A 21,549-nucleotide genomic window follows, 5' to 3' on the forward strand; every position below is an offset into this window, starting at 1 on the left:
AGGTCATGTTACAGTGTCAGGTCCCATTCTTCAATGAGAGCCTGTTCGAGGTCTTGGAGAGTCTGTGGTGGAACAAGTCACCCACGAACACTTCTGTCAAGACTATCACACATATATTCGATGGGATTAAGGTCGGGACTCACTGCTGGCCATTCCATCTCTTGAATGTCCAGTCCTCGCAAGACAGCTCTGGTGATGCGCGCTACATGAACCCTGGCATTGTCGTGCATGAGTACGAATTCAGGGCAACACCGTATGCAGCAACCAACATGCTATAGCAGTATCTGCTCGATGTACCCCGCAGCGGTAAGATTACCACAGACGACGACAAGATCCGTACGGTGATTAATACTGATGCCACCCCACATCATCACAGAACCTTGTCCGAATCGGTCGCCTTCCTGGACAACATTTGGCATGTACAGCTCACCACGGCGTCTCCATACACGTTGACGTCCATCACACTGCGTCAGGGGAAATCTGGACTCGTTTGTGAACAACACAGGTCTCCATTTGTGAAGTTGCCAGTTGACGTGGGTACGGGCAAACAGAAGGCGAGCTGCGGGATGTTGCTGTGTTAAACGGGGCACTCGAACAGGACGTCTGGTTCGTAAGGACACTTCTCTTAATCCGTTTCTTACTGTCTGGTGAGACACCGTGACTCCAGTGACCCTCCTGAGGTCTTGTTGCAGTTCTCTGGCAGTTGCTCAACGACGCCGCAACGCACAGATCGTCAGATATCGGTCATCCTGTGGGGATGTCATGCGTCCACGACCTTGTCCAACCGTCCTTGTGAACTGGCCTGTCTCACTGTAGTGATTCCACAAGCGTTGAATAACTGACAAGGAGACATTGAGATCCACAGCAACACGACGAAAAGTCCATCCTTCCTGGATCAAAGTGACGACCCTTGCGACTTGAACCTCGTTAAGATGTCTCATGGGATATGTTGGTTTACGTAGAACGTGCTCAAACGACCGTAGTAGTCTGTGCACCTCACAACGACACACGGACGCACCGCTATTCATTTTGTTTTGAGCTGTCACCTGACAGTTTAATGCATGGCTACACCTACAGATGGAGTATAACTTCGATTTGACATACCCTGAGTAGCTAAGGTCTCAAGGTATGCTTACGACCATTCGAACCCCATGTACCAAATTAACGTTCACATACCAGACGTTACAAATCATGTTCAGCTAATTTTTTGAACTGTGTATTTTAGTTTGGCATCCTTCACAGCTCGATAATATTGCAATGGCTCGGGGGCTGGGTGTTTGTGCTGTCTCCAACATTACTGCAACTCACACACCACACATAACACTATCCTCTATCACAATAACACGCTGTTACCTACACATGGCAGATGCCGCCCACCCTCATCGGAGGGTCTGCCTTACAAGGGTAGCACACGGCTAGAAATAGCCACACGAAATTATCATTATAATGTAAAAGCTAATGCTAACAGTGAATATTCATTCGTAATCATTTCTAGTAACAAGAGAGTAATCAACTGAAAATAGGGAATTAAGTTATTTAACTTATGATATGAGAAAATATTAACTTGAACTGAAAAGCGGACTTTCAAAAAGGTGAAAGGATAAATACAGATCACAAACGTGTCCTAAATTAACAATATTAAGCTTTGCAATGATGCAAGGTCCAATCCAAAATTAACTTGCAGATCCTCTAACAGAGAATTTGGTGTCTTATGTAGTGAAATTGGAAATGTAGAAGTGAACATTTAGTCCACTTTGCTGAAAATGTGGCACCATATTTGCATTTAATGCTTAAAGTAAGCAAGGATAGATTCACGTAGCACCATGTCATACCATCTTATTGAAGATCAACCATAAAAAGAAGTGTTGGATCCATCCATTGTGTACGAATTGTAAAATTCACCTGAAAACTTAGAGTGTGCATCCAGATCAGTAAAACGTTTCAATTTATGAAATGAAGATATTTTGTATGGATAAAACTTGATCAATTTAATATCTTAACAAGCAGAACCTGTAGACATGCCGCATTCTTGTGATAGCCACCAGATCAGTTTTTTCGGACTCGGTTTTGTCATCACTCAGATAACTTCGAGCTGTTTCTTGGTGAGAATTCGTTTAGGACACTGGACCTTCCTGTTTTTTTTTTTTTTGCTAGTTGCTTTACGTCGCACCGGTATAGATAGGTCTTATGGCGACGATGGAACAAGGAAGGGCTAGGAGTGGGAAGGAAGCGGCCGTGGCCTTAATTAAGGTACAGCCCCAGCATTTGCCTGGTGTGAAAATGGGAAACCACGGAAAACCATTTTCAGGGCTGCCGACAGTGGGGTTCGAACCTACTATCTCCCGAATACTGGATACTGGCCGCACTTAAGCGACTGCAGCTATCGAGCTCGGTACCTTCCTGTTTGAAAAAAAGAGACTGTTTCTCTCCGCTTTTTAAACAACCGCAACTAACAGATGAGACCACCTGCCTTTACGGTCAGCTACTAGATGCCAGGCCAGGCTTGGCGCGGTGGAGCATTTGTGGCGCTAGTTTCTCATCTTCATGGGAGGGCATGTGTAGAACAATTGAGGTTAATGGGGAGAGAGCCTATGTATTTGAAAACAGCAGTATGTGAAAATAAATAGATTTTCCTTGTCCTTTTGTATTTTCATATTTATCCTTGTGCCCTTCTGTTTCTGCCTGTTCATACACTGCCATTGTGTTCATGCTATTATACTTCTTATCTTTCTATAATTATATGAACTGATTTTACACTTTTTTCTTTCCATTACTTATATTATCCATGTGGATCCTTTTCTTTCTTTGTGTCCATTCTGTGTTCCTGACCTTTTACCACCTGTATTCATTTTTATCTCATTTTCTTCCCTTTTCCTGTTCTCATCCAGATTTCTTCTTATCCTACACTTCCCACATCAATACTGAAGATTATCAAGATGGCCCCTCGGTGAGTGTTGATACCCGCCCTCCTGATGAAGCTGGGAAGTAGAAATGAGCTCGCTGGGACTGAGAAGAGATGGATGTAGAAGAACTGGGATTGATATGGATAGAGCCTATCTATTTGAAGATAGCAATGTATGAAGATCTGGAGACTGTCGTTATAATTTGCATTTTAATGTTTGGCCTTGTTGCTTCCTCTACCTGCACCGACCTGCCATTATGTTTGCCTTATTATGCGTTCCTTTTCTTGTTCCTATCTCTGTAGATATCAATTATAAACTTAAGATATGCAGGACGTGGATACATATAAATATTGTAGACTGTAGGAAGAGTCTATCATCAGTGACTTTTCTACCCCACCAAAGCAATGCAATCCTGCTCATGTAAACCATGCAACATGGCTAAGGATGTTGTCATATTGCCCATATCTTGTGCTGATTGTTTAAAGATGCCTAACATCTAGTCATCATTATCTAAAATCTGAAGGCCAGCAGTCATCTTGGCAAGCCAAAGATCATACGGGGCCTTTTTTAAAAACTGAAGTTAAATCATCTTTATACAGTAGCGGCCGGTGGACTGTTAGTTCGGTGTGTGGGGTGGGGGTGGGGGCAGAGTTTTACCTACACTTCTTTTTTGACAACGTTGACAGAAAGGAGAAGAGCAAACTGGGATCTTAAGGATGCCCTTATCAGCTGTTTATGCCATTTGGACACACAATGATAATTACATTTGAAGGATACCATATTGATGATTTGATGGGAAAATTACGTACCGGTATATACGGAATTAGTCAAGCTTTATTTCCCGAACTAGATAAACTGGAATAGTAACAGCTTAGAGGTATAATGGTTCGAATGTGATAAGCGAGCAACACACATGTCTACAGGCAAGAATGAAGGCCGTGTACAAAAATGCGCACTTTGTTCATTGTTACGCCCATAAATTGAATTTGATTATCGAGCGTTCTACAACCCAGAACAAGCCAGTGAAAGTTTTTTTAAATAGCAATTTAGAAGGATGTTGCACGTTTTGCTCCAAATCTTCCAAACGGGCAAGCGTACTAGATGATATCGTTTGGAAACGTGTCCCGGAAAATTGCGCAACTAGATGGAATTTTAGGGCAGGATGCGTAAGAACTGTTTTCATCTCCGAAAATGAACTGAGTAAATATTTTGAATGGCTATCATGGTTGTTCTGGTTGTCTCAGAGAAATCTCGTCATATATCAACTGAATGCGTGCGGAATAGATTGAGTCTAAAAGCTCGTTCTGTATAGTTTTAGACAGTCACAGAAGAACACGACTGTTGGCTTTTTACAATGTACCCCTTTAAGGTAGAGTCTAGCTTGATCATTAAGTTATCCAACCCACGAAGAATTCCAGGATTATCGGATGAATCGGTTTCATTGTGTCCTCGCTGTGCGAACTCAGATTTTCCATAAAACTTAATGCAGTCAATTAGCTTGCTGGGTACCGGTATGTAACGGTTTTTCAATACTTCCTCATTTAACTGTTTAGTTTTCAACCTATACGCACTAACTGGCACACGTAGGCCGATGACCTAGATGTTAGGCCCCTTTAAACAACAAGCATCATCTAACTGGCACATGATGTTTTCCTTACCAAGCATCGCGAACTGAATACTAATGTTTATATGCGTTTCACCAGATTTATGTTTTTTAACCCATTCAAGTGTTTTACGTCCGTAGTACCAGTTAATGTCCACGCGAGATCACGAGAATTCATAGCCAAACCCGTGTAGCAAAAGAACGCATTTCTTATATCACATCCACGCAACCAGTCTGCATGCTTGAACAATGTGCGACTGAATTTTCTGGTATAGCCAGCTTTACTGCTACAAGGGTTCTGAACCTTGTGTAGTATTAAATCAGGTTTCGGAAGTCCTAGCCTTTTCAGTTCTAATCTACTGTCAAAAGAACGACTTTCGCTCTTGAAAATAGCGTCCACAGAATTCATTTTCCAAAGCAGGAATAATTAACCACCCTATTGTTAGAATACGTATAAAAAGTAAAAGAAGTAAAGACATTTAAGATTTAGGCACTGTGAGCACAACTGACCAGTTTTAACTCTAGAGACCAGTATTATTATTATTATTATTATTATTATTATTATTATTATTATTATTATTATTATTATTATTAATAATAAACACAGATACAGAAATCACGAGGATATCACTATACCCACAAGCGGTTCCAAATCACAACCGCACCGGTAAATTAACACACACTACTTTCAAAGCTTAATAGCGTACAGAATAATCACCACGAATCACGAACATAAAGAAAAATTACAACGATGGAGTAAAACTAGCGACCAGTACCACCGAACTCATTCACGTCTTCCGCGCGAAAACGAACTCACTCACTGCTGCCAACCATCACGAAACATGGGATGCAAGCCAGAGGTCCGTATTACTTCACCTTTGGAATTTGAATCAACATTCCTGGTCTGAAATGTTACATTTCATTATCATTCATTATTATTTTTTGTATTCAAATATGATTAAAAGTAGGGCAAACAAGGTAATGAATTAATATTTAATTATATATGCAGTCATGGCTGGCGCGTGCTCGTAGAGATGCTTTTACTCCTACGGACTCGGCCGAGCTTAAAGCCTCTACCCGCACCCTTTGTCTCACCGAACGTGTCCACCTGCGTGATTCCCCCTTACATCTCTCTCCCCTCGCTATCACACTATCCTGGGACAAAAGCTCGAGAGTCCGTGCCTTTTCTTCAACCTGAAACAATTACCAGCGAACTGCGTGCTGAAAGTCACTCACCTAAGTTTGATATTGCCGAACAGTCTTCCGTACTGATGAAAATTTACAGTTTTAAGATGAAATGTAATTTTCTTAGTGTTAATCGAGTCCAGTTTTTTACTTCAAATATCGAGAAGGAAAACAAAAAAATTACTTTCCCGTTCTTCTAAGGAGGACACCGCCCGGGAGTCCTTACGGGCCGGCCGCTACAGTCTTTATTTGTGCAACAGTCATGAACAGATGATTTTTTTTACAAGTTGCTTAACGTCGCACCGACACGGATAGGTCTTATAGCGACGATGTAATAGGAAAGGGCTAGGAGTGGGAAGGAAGCGACCGTGGCCATAATTGTGGTACAGCCCCAGCATTTGCCTTGTGTGAAAATGAGAAACCACGGAAAACCATCTTCAGGGCTGCCGGCGGTGGGGTTCGAACCCACTATCTCCCGAATACTGGATACTGCCCGCACTTGAGCGACTGCAGTTATCAAACTCAGTATGACCAGGTGATATTTTGATCTGCGACGAAATTAAGGTGAATAATCCTGACTATATTCAAACAATGGTTGGATAAAATATGTATATTTGTTCAACCCTGAGCGGACACACACATCTCTCAGCACTTCAAAAGAGTCAGTACACAAACAGTTATTGGTTACTATGCAAGTGCTCTTATAGAGATTCTTTACCACATTCATCCCGTTCAAAAAATTAACTGCTTAAGATTAATTAAATGCATAAGACGTTCTGAATTAAAATTAATATTATATCTGTTTCTTAAAACATTTGTAGTGCTCACCTTAACAAAAGGATCACCATTTTCACGATTTTGTGCAAATTTAAGATTTCTTGCTTTCACCACCACCACAGTTAGACGTTCCGCTGTAGGCAGGTAGCTGAGGGAGAACATTAGCTCTCCATACTCTGTACCTTTCTGGAATTAAATGTTCAAAACATAATACGTAAGTAATTGGAGTAACAAGCCAAGAAGGCATTATATTAATCAATATAATCAAAACACGAATTAACTGTTTTTCAGTATTTGAAGTTGAAATATAGCTGATATATGTATATGAAACAAGTTTTTCAATTTAATTAGTAAATAACAGGGGTTTAGAACCACAGAGGGCCAAGTCCTTCTTACAATATTTGAAGTAATGAAGCCTAGAAGTTTTCAACAGAAAGTTAATTCCACTGAAGATGTAGTGCAAATACAAGGTAAGTTATAAGTGCCTCCCGGGTTTCAGAAATCAGCAGGGTGGTAACCAAAACACGCTGAGAAGAACGTACAAACAGTGGCGAAGCGTGAACTAAGTAAGGGGGTAGACAGATTTTTCTCTATTTAGACTATATTAATCACATTATACATTGAATTTTGTTTTCAACTCATACAAATCTGAATTCAATATTATATTAATGACTGAAACTAAGGCAAACCCTATAATGCTACGTGCAGTGGGAGTTGTCAAATAAAAACATACTTTTAGAACAAAAATAATAATATATTTCATTGTTATGTAGATTTAATAATAGAAATAAGAAATAAATAGATTTTCGTACAAGTCACCCTAACAATATTTTCGTAAATGAGTTCAATCCCCCCGTCCTTCATTTCAGCAAATATATTCTATTAGTCCCGTCGTGAAGTCAGGCATCTTGCTAATATGCCACAGCAGTTCCTTCTACATAGCTAGAGTTCCCTAGTTAAACAGTCTCTGGTTGGTCATCGAATTCCTTTAATAGGTTTTAATTCATTTGAAGACACTTATAGCGCGTTCACTAGCAACTGACGTTAAAACGGAATAAGAGTAGCGTTAAAAATGTTGCAAAGTTTGGGCTGGGAAGAACTGGGAGAAAGGAGACGAGCTGCTCGATTAAGTGGTATGTTCGGAGGTGTCAGTGGAGAGATGGCGTGGGAGGATATCAGTAGGAAGGGGAGTTAGGGATTGGAATAACTTACCAAGGAAAATGTTCAGAAATTTTCCAATTTCTTTGCGATCATTTAAGAAAAGGCTAGGAAAACAACAGGTAGGGAATCTGCCACCTGGGCGACTGCCTTAAATGCAGATCAGTAGTGATTCATTGACTGATTGATTACAGCATCAAATTAAGCAATTTTGTTGTTTCCGTATGTACACTGGAGTTCATTATTAATTAAGAATGTAAGCTAACAGTTGTTGGGGTTATAATAACATATCTAATATTGGCGGGGAAGAAAATGCATTTACTTTGAAGAGTTCTGATGCTGTTATTCATTTATTAGGAACATGTTTGCTATACTTCGTATTAGAATATTATTTTATTTTCAGACGTGTCTTATAATAAAGTAAATTCAAATTAATTACATTAAAAGCATGCATGAGATGGTAGCCAATAAGAAGACCTTTATAAAAAGAGATCCAAATACTAGCCAATGGGAGCAAGAAGAGACGCTGGTAAGTCTGTCTACTGGGCGGAGAAATCTCGCTATAGGAAAGTCCTAGTTCCACAGTCAGCCCGTACAGATAGCGTTAGTGTGTCTCTATCTGAAAGCTTTGAAAATCAAAGGGAACATACACAGAATGGCCAGCGTCTACTTTCGTCTACGTGCTTCGTGTTACTGACGAGAGCCCGAGCATTGCAGAAGTGAGACGAAAATAAGTAAAGCGAAGAATACAATAAAGCCATGAATGTGGAAATAATTAATGTTCTAAAAAATAATTTAATTGACTAGACAATATTTCGTTCACAAAATATTAAGGGTACACGCTGTCTACCCTGTCTCCCCTGACGCTTCGCCCCTGCGTACAAATTGGGAAAATGTACAAGTTCCCTTCGAATTAGGTGCCATGATACAATTGTGCTGTTTCCCGCTCGGAGTCAGTAATGTGCCAACGTGATATTTCCAGGGGAACAGAGAGCATTTCGTGTGTTGAAATTTGGTAAATGTGAATCTGTTTTAAGATTTCGGCGTGTGTTTAATGCAAAATCTTCCGAAGGACAAACAAGAACGTCATATAGGAAAAATGTAACCACTGGCTGTTTGTGTGATACCAAAAGACCAGCCAGGCTGTGCTCATCATTTGAGACTGTGGATTGTGTGTGTAATTATCTCCCCAGGAGTCCTCAAAAATCTAAATCAGTTTATCGCACAAGCTGGGAATAGCAAATGTCTCAGAAAACTGTCTGGTGCTGGTGTATACTATGCTAAACAGTTGTTTTTTTTTTTTTTGCTAGGGGCTTTACGTCGCACCGACACAGATAGGTCTTATGGCGACGATGGGATAGGAAAGGCCTAGGAGTTGAAAGGAAGCGGCCGTGGCCTTAACTAAAGGTACAGCCCCAGCATTTGCCTGGTGTGAAAATGGGAAACCACGGAAAACCATCTTCAGGGCTGCCGATAGTGGGATTCGAACCTACCATCTCCCGGATGCAAGCTCACAGCCGCACGCCTCTACGCGCATGGCCAACTCGCCCGGTACACTTGTTCTTAACCATACTGGTTGGAACTAAGGTAAATCAGAGTGGAATGATTTTCCAGTTGATAGAGCTCATTTTTAGTACACGATAAGCGAATAATATCAAAATCACAAAAATATCAGTTACGATGTTCTTAGTTGGTGGGGGGTGGGGTAGAATTAAAATATCACTTAACATGAGTAAAGAGTAGCCTCCGTGGCTCAGGGGGCAGCGCATCGGTCTCTCACCGCTGGGTTCCGTGGTTCAAATCCCGGTCACTCCATTTGAGATTTGTGCCGGACAAAGCGGAGGCGGGACAGGTTTTTCTCCGGGTATTCCGGTTTTCCCTGTCATCTTTCATTCCAGCAACACTCTCCACTATAATTTCATTTCATCTGTCGGTCATTAATCATTGCCCTAGAGGAGTGCGACAGGCCTTGCCAGCCGGCGCAATTCCTATGCTCGCCGCCAGATGGGGCTTCATTCATCCCATCCCTGACCCGGTCATTGAGTGGAAAACAGGTTGTAGGTTTTCATATAACATGAGTTAAATTCATCTAAGTATATGGTATATTTTACACAAGAACATTCAAAACAGTTACTTATATTTTGGAACTATTTGATTGATTGTAATACTGAAATACGCGTATGTTCAGTCCTCAGATCAAAGCCTGGTTGGATCCTTAACAGCTCCTCCATTAGCTGTCATAAATTGCCTAGGAATCAGTGAAGAGTCATACTGTGGAAATGGGGAGTGTGGTAGTTTCCCGCTGTTTTCCTCACTGGGCCAGACGTTGCTATATTCCTACTATAATAAGGGGGAGTGAAATTACCCATGTTTGTATCATTCCTTCAGGTACTTGTGCTCTCTCGGTGACAATGATCAGACACTGAGGGCCGTATAGCCATGACAGTTAGAACATTCCTAAACCCTACAACAGTTCCTTTAATGATTCGGCATTTAACATAATATTTAACATAATCTGTCAACGCAATGATGAGGATATAACAAGATCTAAAATTAATACTTGTTCAGAATCCTTCTCGATCACTCTGTTGATGTGTTAGAGTTACAGGAAACTAAAAATGAAGATGAATATCAGCGTACTGTTAGCGGGCGGTACCTGGGTATGAAAGAGGAACCGAACTGCGCCATTCCAAATATGGCATCACCACATATCGATGGGCGAGCAATACCTTGTATCCCACAATGCTCATACGATCTATACCTCTAAAAACTAAAGATGAGTTCTGACAGCTAGGGCTGGAGGGAGGAGCATTGCACGTGTCATTTCACGATGTTGCCACATTCTAGCATTCCTTTCTCTTACCCCTCGCTCCCGGCTCACTTGTTCCCTCGTCCATTCGGACCGCTGTGATCTGTTGTAGACTACCTGGTCAGACTGTGACTTACTTGGTCTCATGTTCCGTTAATAGAACTGCTTACGCCAAGATCTAACTCAGAAGTGGGAGGTTTGGCAACTCCAAGCAAGACGAGCTGGTCGGAAGATTTATCGCCATGGCAACCGCAGTCACCCCACCCTCGTTTCCATGGCAACATACCCCCACTCCCTTCATCCCGCCTCGGCAGGCAGTAAACGAACCTCCTTCTAAGAACTGTCATAATTTAACTTTATATATTAGAGGTATAGTATCCTCCTTAAGACTGGTCACACCTCCCAGCCACACATGGACACGTAGCCCATCAGAACAACGTTCGTTTTGTTCATTTACCTGTGCTAAGGTGCAAAGAAATATGAACCTTACATGCAGGAGTTCATAAATACTTCATGAACATACACATTCCTACAGTACGGTACGATAAGGTTCATTTTTCTGTACATATTGACGTAGGAAAATTAACGCAACGAACACTGTTCTTATGGGCTGCGTATCCATATTGTATGGCTAGGAGGCGTGACCAGTCCTAAGGAAAATAATGGGTAGGAAAAACATTTTAGAATTCGAGGTACACAAGAGCCTCGTTTATCCGGGTTAAGTGGAACCAGAACTGATCCGGATTATCGAAAATCCGGATAATCTGGAAAAACTAAAGTAACAAATACAATTCATGTTATATAATCTACTAACATAAATTGTACAATAATACCTTTCTTCAATTGTACAAAAAAATATAAGAACACATTTCGTACAATTACGACTGTGTTTTATGCACTAAAATTAATGTGCGAGTTTTTTCTAATTTACATTTGTATAGCGTTTGCGCGCAGCACGATCATGAAGACGTTTCACTAACAACAGTTTTGTCTGTGTGGTTTCAGTCAAGGATTCTAAACAGGCCATCAGTTTGTCCAGCTGCGTTGTTGCCTCTCCAAGAGTCATTGTTTCTTCTGATGGAGCGCCGGTTTCATTTTCGAATTCAGCATCAGTGAATTAATAGTGCGTTGCATTCAGGAATGGAATCCCAGCTCGGCCGTCCTGGGAATGGTTTTCCACGGTTTCCATTCTCAGTTCCAGGAGAACGCCGGGACGGTACCTTTGATAGTCCGTAGACGAATTACTTCCGATTCCTCTCCTTCACTATTTTTGGTGGAAAAGATATTCAAGAAGAGTCGACGCCGTAAAAGAAATACTTTAGAAGTAAACATATTTTTAATATTTTCGATCCGGATAAACCGGAGATCCAGATTAATGAGGGCCGGATAAACGAGGTTCTTGTGTATTGCTCGCGCTCCGTTTGTATGTTAAGAATGGCATTGACATCTGTCCTGCCTCCATACAGGGTGGAAGGTGATGATGATGCTTGTTGTTTAAAGGGGCCTAACATCGAGGTCATCGGGGTGGAAGGAAACAACGCGAACTGGGTATATGAGCGTTAGAGGGTTGGTCATGCTGATATAATCAATCAATCAATACTGATCTGCATTTAGGGCAGTCGCCCAGGTGGCAGATTCCCTATCTGTTGCTTTCCTAGCCTTTTCCGAAATGATTGAAAGAAATAATTTGTTATCTCACACCGTTGCCATTGTTCCAGCTGCTCAAGTTAGCCAATCCTATAGCTCTGCGGGCGAATTCAAATGGGGTTTGCACGATGGTGTTGCTAAATCTGTTAGAGGACTTAAGAACGGCCTGAGATCAATGTCGAAAACTCAGCATCCAACACAAACACACCGTGTGTTTCAGCCAGTGTCACTGTAGCGTACTTGCTTTGGCGTGATCCTGTCAGTTCGGAGGTCTGTATTCAAACCCCTTCCCTGGTAAAGTTTCATTCTTCGACTGGTGCTCTCATGCCGGTCTGAAGACACGTACAGATTTAGCGACACCGCCTCGCAAAGCCCATTTGAATTCGCGATCCGACTAGCTAACTTCACCAGCACTTAAAAAGGCTATAGGAGAAAACCCAGACAGAAATCCTACAGCCCAGAGCAGTTAGGAGGTAGCCCCTCCCTGGGTGCAATGGACTAACAAATCGTTCACCTGAATTGTTCCTTATTACAAGTGAAAGAGAGAAATACACCCAACAGATTCTACACAGAACTGTATGGAAAACTCTCTGAAAAACCTCTACACTTTCAGGCAGAAGGGGATCGACTACGTAAGTGAGTGAGTGGATCAGCAAAGACGAACTGGAAGGATTTCGGTACGGAGGAATTGACGGGGGTCGCAACCCTTCTGCCTGAATTTAATAGGACTATGAGGTTAAGAAGAAGGAATTAAATGCTGAGTTTAGCCTAGAACCAAGATCTTTTGCATAAAAGTAAGTCTTCAACCTTTGAAACTAAAGAGACTCTTTATGTGAAACATAATGTTGGGCAGCTGAAAGATGAGCAGCATGTTAGAATATCAACCATTTATGGCAACTGGGTTGGAGGCAAGAAGAAGGGAAGTAACAAAATTAAAAGGAAAACACTGAAGAGGAACTGGAACAGAGATGGAGGATATTTAAGGAGGCCCCATTGAAAAAATGCTATAGAAGTCTGTGGAACAGAGATTCTAAGCTTCATAACAAAAGGACACCCAGGCTGAGTAGCGCGGATGGTAGATCGCTGGCCTTCTGATCCCAACTCGGCAGGTTCGATTCTGGTCTGTCCGGTGGTATTTGAAGGTTCACAAGTACGACAGCCTCGTGTCGATAGATTTACTGACATGTTAAAAAATTCCTGAGGGACAACATTCCGGCACCTCTATGTCTCCAAAAACCGTAAAAAGTGGTAGATAGTGGGACATAAAATCAATTACATTATTATAATAAAAGGACAAGATGGTGGAAAGAAGATATCAGGGAGAAAATATACTTAAAAAATGTTGCCTAGAAGAAATGTCTGAGGGATAAAACAGAGGAGTCCTAGCTGGATTATTTACATAAAATAAATTCAAACATTTGCATGCTGTGAAAACAGCAAGGTAGAAATGTTGGATAGGATTTGTAAACAATATTCGAGAATACTACCGTGCAAATCAATTAAGGTTCTGACAAACAGTGAAAGTGCATAAGTGCATAAAGTGCATAAGAACTGTAGTAAATGAAACTAAGAAGGTGGTACAAAACACGATACAGTACAAATATGCCACAACCACTATTCGGCAGCATTTGGGTTCGAGTGAGATGTCAAAAGAGTACAAGAGGAAAGTTATCCAGAGTATTTTGACAGTTGAACTGGAAGAAATTTGTGTTGAAGAGGAGACGGCCATTGACAACATTAAAGATTTATAAAGCAACAGATGTAGATGAAATTTGTCCAGAAATGATCAAGCTAGCAGGAGACTCGGTGTTTAAATGGATGTAGCAGCCTTGTAATAGAGCATAGAAAAATTATAAAACTCCTGCTAACTGGAAAATGAATGTAATATCGCTAGTCCACAAGAAAGGAAGCACTCCAAAGTGTAAGAATTACAGGGCGATGTGCTTATCCTCTATGACATGGAAGGTTTATGCGAAGATTTTGGAGTGGAAGTTCGGAAATGAAGGGGAGGGCAAACCAGAATAAAGCACCAAATCCACGAGTATACTCTCATTGTGCAGCAAAATCATAATAGAAAAACTAGAATGTCTCATTCGGAAAGGTAGACTAATTGTCCGAAAAAATTATGAGCAATATACTTGCAGTAAACAAAGTAACCATCAGCGACAAAAAAGAAATTCCAAATTCATCATCCAAACGAAAAGAGTCTTGAAGGGGCACCCGATGAGCCCCTTGTTATTTAACATTGCAGCAACAGACATAACACAAAGCAAAGCATCATCCGACAGGTCAACAACACTCTACATGTATGCCGATGACATGGTCATATGTGCAAAGAATCTTTAGAATGTTAAACTGCCTTCAATAACTTAAATACGTTACTTGGGCAGAGGAAAATGGTCTATCAATCAACAGAGACAAATAATGCTTGTAATATTCAGAAAATGAGGAAGATTATCTACTAATCATGATCCATTGCATCTGGGCTAACGATCTCAAACCACTATTTTGGGAATAACCATTCAAACCTCAAGCAAGTGTTTCAGCATGTACTTAAAAGAAAAATCAATAAATGCAATAAAAGCCCACAACAACTTACAGTAAACTACCTACACAAGCTCTCAATGAAAACTACAATAGAGCTCTTCGCGGCAAATATCATATGTATATTGATGTACAATATTGGTATTGTTTGGGACCATCTCAACAAAAGAGATCTAGAGTTTCTAGAAAGGGCAAAGACCACCTTCTTAAAAAGAACCCTCCGAATGGATAAAACAACACAGTCCAGACTAGTCTACAAGTTAGCCATAGAGCCTTTCCTGACTGCAAACAACACAAAATATACCATCAACACTTGGCCACAACAATTTATTAGCAGAAATAATAAAAAAAAGAGAAATTTCCCTAGCTTTCTATGGCATACATGTCATGATCAATCACAACTGGGCTAATGCAGATTAGCCACAACAGCATGTAGATACAAGGTACCCGGTCCACGACTACTATCACAAGATTTTTTTAAAGAAATATTTCCACAGGGCGGAAGAAGATTGGATCCGCATGTTATGTAGTGACATGCGTGGAAAATATCATTTGGAACTATGTACTAAGGAAACAGAACGCCTAATTGCTTAGGGTGGAAAAGATTCCTGAAGAAGCCATTTGCAAACTTGTGTGCGTTTTTCCATTATTATTATTATTATTATTATTATTATTATTATTATTATTATTATTATTATCATCATCATCACAGTATGCTAAGCAATGGAAAGTGTATTAACAGAAATATAGATTAGTATGACTGAAGGTTTTGGGTTGAGTTCCCATTGGTTTCCAATTAGCCATTTTGTTCTGTACTTAACACCTCTTTGGTATGTACTATGTGTACTCCAACATGATTTAATAAGCTGAAAGTTTATTTAAAATTCTTTATAATATGTTTACTCTGGTGCACCAATTGCCAAGAGAAACCAGTATTTTCCTATCAGCAATATCACACTGCAGCACTGTTTACTTTTAAGTTATAAGGAAATTAACAATAATTTCAACATTCTGAATAATGTGCGTTAATGAAGTGGTAACTCTTGTTTGTGGTTTCATTGCCATGTTCTTGACCCAGTGAACAGGACTAGTTAAGCTACGGTATATTAGTATTTATAAATGAAGAAACACAGGAAGCTAATTTAGTGTTCCATGAATTAGGTACTAACGAACAGGATATTTATCACCAAACAGCATATTTTTTACTTTTAAGTTAGGCCTATAATTTTACAAACACTCTGAGCGGAATAAGAAAATAACCATAGTGAAAACTACTGTATGTGTACAGACAATAATACACTGACTGACAGAGCAAACGCAACACCAAGAAGGAGTGGTCAGAACTTTATGCCAATTGCAGGGTAGACTGACGTCACTGAGGTATGCTCATGATGTGAAATGCGCCGCTGTGCTGCGCACGTAACGAACGATAAATGGGACACGGCATTGGCGAATGGCCCACTTCGTACCGTGATTTCTCAGCCGAAAATCATTGTAGAACGTGTTGTCGTGTGCCACAGGACACGTGTATAGCTAAGAATGCCAGGCCGCCGTCAACGGAGGCATTTCCAGCAGACAGACGACTTTACGAGGGGTATGGTGATCGGGCTGAGAAGGGCAGGTTGGTCGCTTCGTCAAATCGCAGCCGAAACCCATAGGGATGTGTCCACGGTGCGGCGCCTGTGGCGAAGATGGTTGGCGCAGGGACATGTGGCACGTGCGAGGGGTCCAGGCGCAGCCCGAGTGACGTCAGCACGCGAGGATCGGCGCATCCGCCGCCAAGCGGTGGCAGCCCCGCACGCCACGTCAACCGCCATTCTTCAGCATGTGCAAGACACCCTGGCTGTTCCAATATCGACCAGAACAATTTCCCGTCGATTGGTTGAAGGAGGCCTGAACTCCCGGCGTCCGCTCAGAAGACTACCATTCACTCCACAGCATAGACGTGCACGCCTGGCATGGTGCCGGGCTAGAGCGACTTGGATGAGGGAATGGCGGAACGTCGTGTTCTCCGATGAGTCACGCTTCTGTTCTGTCAGTGATAGTCACCGCAGACGAGTGTGGCGTCGGCGTGGAGAAAGGTCAAATCCGGCAGTAACTGTGGAGCGCCCTACCGCTAGACAACGCGGCATCATGGTTTGGGGCGCTATTGCGTATGATTCCACGTCACCTCTAGTGCGTATTCAAGGCACGTTAAATGCCCACCGCTACGTGCAGCATGTGCTGCGGCCGGTGGCACTCCCGTACCTTCAGGGGCTGCCCAATGCTCTGTTTCACCAGGATAATGCCCGCCCACACACTGCTCGCATCTCCCAACAGGCTCTACGAGGTGTACAGATGCTTCCGTGGCCAGCGTACTCTCCGGATCTCTCACCAATCGAACACGTGTGGGATCTCATTGGACGCCGTTTGCAAACTCTGCCCCAGCCTCGTACGGACGACCACCTGTGGCAAATGGTTGACAGAGAATGGAGAACCATCCCTCAGGACACCATCCGCACTCTTATTGACTCTGTACCTCGACGTGTTTCTGCGTGCATCGCCGCTCGCGGTGGTCCTACATCCTACTGAGTCGATGCCGTGCGCATTGTGTAACCTGCATATCGGTTTGAAATAAACATCAATTATTCGTCCGTGCCGTCTCTGTTTTTTTCCCCAACTTTCATCCCTTTCGAACCACTCCTTCTTGGTGTTGCATTTGCTCTGTCAGTCAGTGTACATGCATCCTGTTGAATTCCACCATTCCACTGCAGGAACAAGAGAGAATTAACTTTTTTCTATTTGCTTTACGTCGCACCGACACAGATAGGTCTTATGGCGACGATACGATAGGGAAGGCTTAGGAATGGGAAGGAAGCGGCCGTGGGATTAATTAAGGTAAGCCGCAGCATTTGCCTGGTTTGAAAATGGGAAACAACAGGAAGCCATCTTAAGGGCTGCCGACAGTGGGGTTCGAACCCACTATCTCCCGGATGCAAGTTCACAGCTGCGCGCCCTTAATCGCACGGCCAACTCGCCCTCTATTTACTTTTTCGAACCGTATTTTGAGCCTACTGCCATTCAACATTATCCTAAGCAGCGACCATATCATACGAAATACATGTCCACACTACACTGGGTAACCCACCCATCAAGTTAGCAGGCCCCAGCATAACGGCCATCAAGTCATATGGAGAATAGAAAACACCAACCTATACAAAAGTATAAGATAAGATTTTATTTCTCACCTTTTGCTATTTCCATCTTCAGGTGATAACTACAAATAACCTAATATACTCCCTCAAAAAGACACATATATTCATTACGGCTAAACATTTTCACTTATAATGTCTTTATTGAGGGAGTGTAAATGAATTAAAAGATCATTTTCAACCGGAATTCATATTTGAAAAACAAAACCACTCATTGACTGCATTACCAGTCAGATGATTCCATCTAATGCTGATAGTTGCTCAATCTAGTTTTAACTTTCCTTATTACTCCTAAAGGGGAGACATACGTAGTTTAAAGAACATACCTGGCCAGTATCTGTAAGGGTTAACCAAGTGGTGACTGGTTGGCGAGCTGGTACATCACATAGTTTCAATTCTGCTTCTCCAATTAGAGTGTTGGAATATTTATCACTGGCATATACATAAAAGATGAGCGATCGGCGAGCATATTCATTTGCTTCAAGTGCAAACAAGAACTTCTCCTTGTAGCTGGGGCAGTTTGTCCTGCGATACACCTGTAAGATACTGATGATGTAAATGAAGTTTCAACCTTCTGTGCAAAGAAATCAAAAACTTTATTAAAGGACATAATGTGAATGGTTACGATCCATATTCCTGATGCTGTAAGTCACTGCTTTGGCTCCAGCTAAAATGAATATACTCTTGCCTTCTCGAATTAGCGAGTTTGAATATTTATCAGTGGCGTTGGCTATACACAGATGATGAGTGATCTACGAACATATTCATTGTGCTCTATATTTTGGAACAAAACTGAGGCTCACTTAGATGAACTCTTTTTCTCTAAAATCAGATCAAATTTCTTTTCTTTACTCCCCATAAAACGTCAGTAACTTTGCAGAAAAACATATTATTAATCATTATGATTATATTATAATTTAAGTTTGGATATGTACACAACTATTTACAAAATCATAAATATTTTGTAGAAGAGAAAAGTAATTTAAATTTAAATGCAAGGAAATGTCATAAGAATAAGACGATTTTATAGTTAACATTTGCTATTTTCTTGGGTATTTAGTTTTTAAGTCAAATGTCCTGTAAGCTTTGTAAATAGTTTATTGATACGAATCATAAAATTAATGTGACATAAGATCTGTCTCCGCAGAATACTGATACCTTCAGTGAATCTGATGATGTTTGAGGTAGACATTCTTATTGACTTGCACTGAACATAGCAACACCAAGCTGAGTATCATATGACGAAAAATGACTGATTTTAAATATATCTAGAGGAAGTTTAATATACCGGAGGTGTACTTACCCTGGTTTGCATATTTGTAGTTTTATCTGGTAGTAGGTAGACTCTAACATATGTATCAATGAAAGGATTCTTATCTGGCCCCACCAAATCCTTGGCTTCTAGCACGCTGACTACTAGATCAGCAGCTTCGCTGAAACACAAACGCCTGCTACCAGTAAGCGCGTCACCAAGTAGCCCTGAAGCCACTGCAGGTATGACATATAGACAGACAGATGACAACAATCAAGAGGAGAAATTTAAGATGCAAATAAGTTAAGATGAAAATGGTGAGGGATGATGGATATTTCAGTGAAGCTTGGACTGAGAATGGCTTCTTAATATTAAATGGAGGGAGCAACTTATTTTGGGGAAGACTAGGGTAAAAATATATCAAAGAAATGGCAAAGTAAGGGTGTATTCTGCCCAAAGGCAGGTCCGAACCTCCGCAGAGGTGTCCCTGAGCCGGAGTTTACGTACGGTACGGTGGCCAGTTCCTTTCCGCTCCTCAATTCCCTTACCCCCACTAACAGCGCGTGGTAACCCATCCAAATCTTGACCACGCCCAATGTTGCTTAACTTCGGAGATCTCACGGGATCTGGTGTTTCAACACGGCTACGGCCGTCGGCTCAACGAAATTAGAGTTGTATAAAAGCAGAAGGAGAAACACGAAGTTGTCTAGAACATGAGAATGGCTTGATACAAGGAATTGCACTCTGACCATGATTTCTTACTGCAGTAATAGATGATATTATAATGATGAGTGTAGCAGAGGAAATTGGGGAAGGAAAGATGAAAGCAATAGTGTTTGCAGAAGACTTAATGGTGGGATGAGGAATTTCATGAGCAGTTGGATGCATGGGATGAAATAGTCCAAGGATATGGCATGAAGAAAGGGATTTTGCTTACAACCAGAAGGAAGGATAGACCAACGACTGGGGGAACACTTGGTGGGGAGCGAGTACATAGGGAGCTTAATATAATAATGTTATTGGCTTTACGTCCCACTAACTGCCTTTACTGTTTTCGGAGACGCCGAGGTACCGGAATTTAGTCCCGCGGGACTGCTTTTATTTGGCGGTAAATCTATCGACACGAGGCTGACGTATTTGAGCACCTTCAAATACCACCGGACTGAGCCAGGATCGAACATGCCAAGTTGGGGTCAGAAAGCCAGCGCCTCAACCGTCCGAGCCACTCAGCCCGACGGAGCTTAATACATAGGAAAAAGGAAGACATTATAAGGAAATAAGTTACTAAGGAAGACCAGCAGAACCATTCCTAAGAATGTTAGAAGCATGGTATGGAGTAAAGTGTCCCCCAAAACAGCGAGAAAAGGGATGTACCAGACGTACTATATGCCAATAATGATAATTGCTTGAGAAATTTGGGTAATGAGGGGAAGGGAGAAAAGCAGGATCTAGGCTATTGAGATTAAATGTAGAATAGGAGTATAAAAGTACAGTAGATAAGATAAAAATGAGAAGGTTAGAGAACTAGGGCAAGTGGAACCATTGCAGGACAGGATAGAGGAATAAAGGGTTAGATGGTGTGGACATGTGAAGAGAATAGACATGATGAGGATTCCCAGCAAGATGCATGAGATGGGATTGGAGGGCAGAAGATCAAGACGAAGACCAAGGGACAGATGGCTGAAAGGAGTGGAGGAGTGGGTGCAAAGAATATGAGAGGACTGGACCAATGTGACAACAGAGAGATTGTGGGAAGATGGAGAACAATGGGGAGGCTTATGCTCTTAACACACCCAGTTAGTTGCTGGAAGTTGTGCAAGATGATGATGATGATGATGATGAGTAGGAAAGTTTCAGTACAAGTAATACATTTTAATCAATATGACATTCAGAGAGGAATCTGGCTATCAAGAAACTGATCACTGCAATGCATGTTAACAATGCCAAATTTGGTAGAATTTTCATAAATAATAATAAAGAACATTCCTGCAAACAAGACCTTTATATCAACGCACCTTATTGTGGATCAAAAACACCATTCCTGAAAAATCAATACAATGTTCTGAAACTCATGAAAGGAGGAAAGTCGCCAGGAGCAGATGGAGTGTCTGCAAATATGATAAAAGCAGTAGGAATATGTGGTATACAGTATCTACACTGAACACTAGGAGCAATATGGAAAGATATTAAAATATGAGATAGATTGAAAAGAGAATTATTTACACCATTATTTAAGAAAAACAGTAGAAATATGTGTACCAACTATAGAGAGATTAACCCACTCTCACAGTGCCTTAAGTTAATAGAACTAAGTATGGTTTCAGATGCAAGAAAGGGACAATACATTTGTATCTTTGCTATTAGATAACAGAAAAGTACTGAGAAAGAGGTAATAACCTACATGTTGTGTTTTTGGATCAGGAAAAAAGCTTAAGACAGCCTGCCGAGAAGTAATATTGTAGAACCAGAATAAACTAAAT

General features: G+C 41.4%; 1 protein-coding gene across 1 annotated transcript in view; it reads right to left on the reverse strand.

Annotated features, from left to right (window-relative positions):
* The window catches only part of LOC136863079 (synaptotagmin-12), a 61,350-nt gene that overhangs the window by 16,537 nt on the left and 23,264 nt on the right, over nt 1-21,549 (reverse strand). The window contains exons 3-5 of the mRNA XM_067139409.2: nt 19,121-19,265; nt 18,144-18,353; nt 6,520-6,654 (exon numbers count right to left, since the gene is read on the reverse strand). Coding sequence (XP_066995510.2) covers nt 6,520-6,654; nt 18,144-18,353; nt 19,121-19,265 — 490 coding nt within the window. The remainder of the gene's footprint in view (nt 1-6,519; nt 6,655-18,143; nt 18,354-19,120; nt 19,266-21,549) is intronic.

Source organism: Anabrus simplex, chromosome 2 (genome assembly GCF_040414725.1).
Source record: "Anabrus simplex isolate iqAnaSimp1 chromosome 2, ASM4041472v1, whole genome shotgun sequence".
Classification (NCBI taxonomy): Eukaryota; Metazoa; Arthropoda; class Insecta; order Orthoptera; family Tettigoniidae; genus Anabrus; species Anabrus simplex.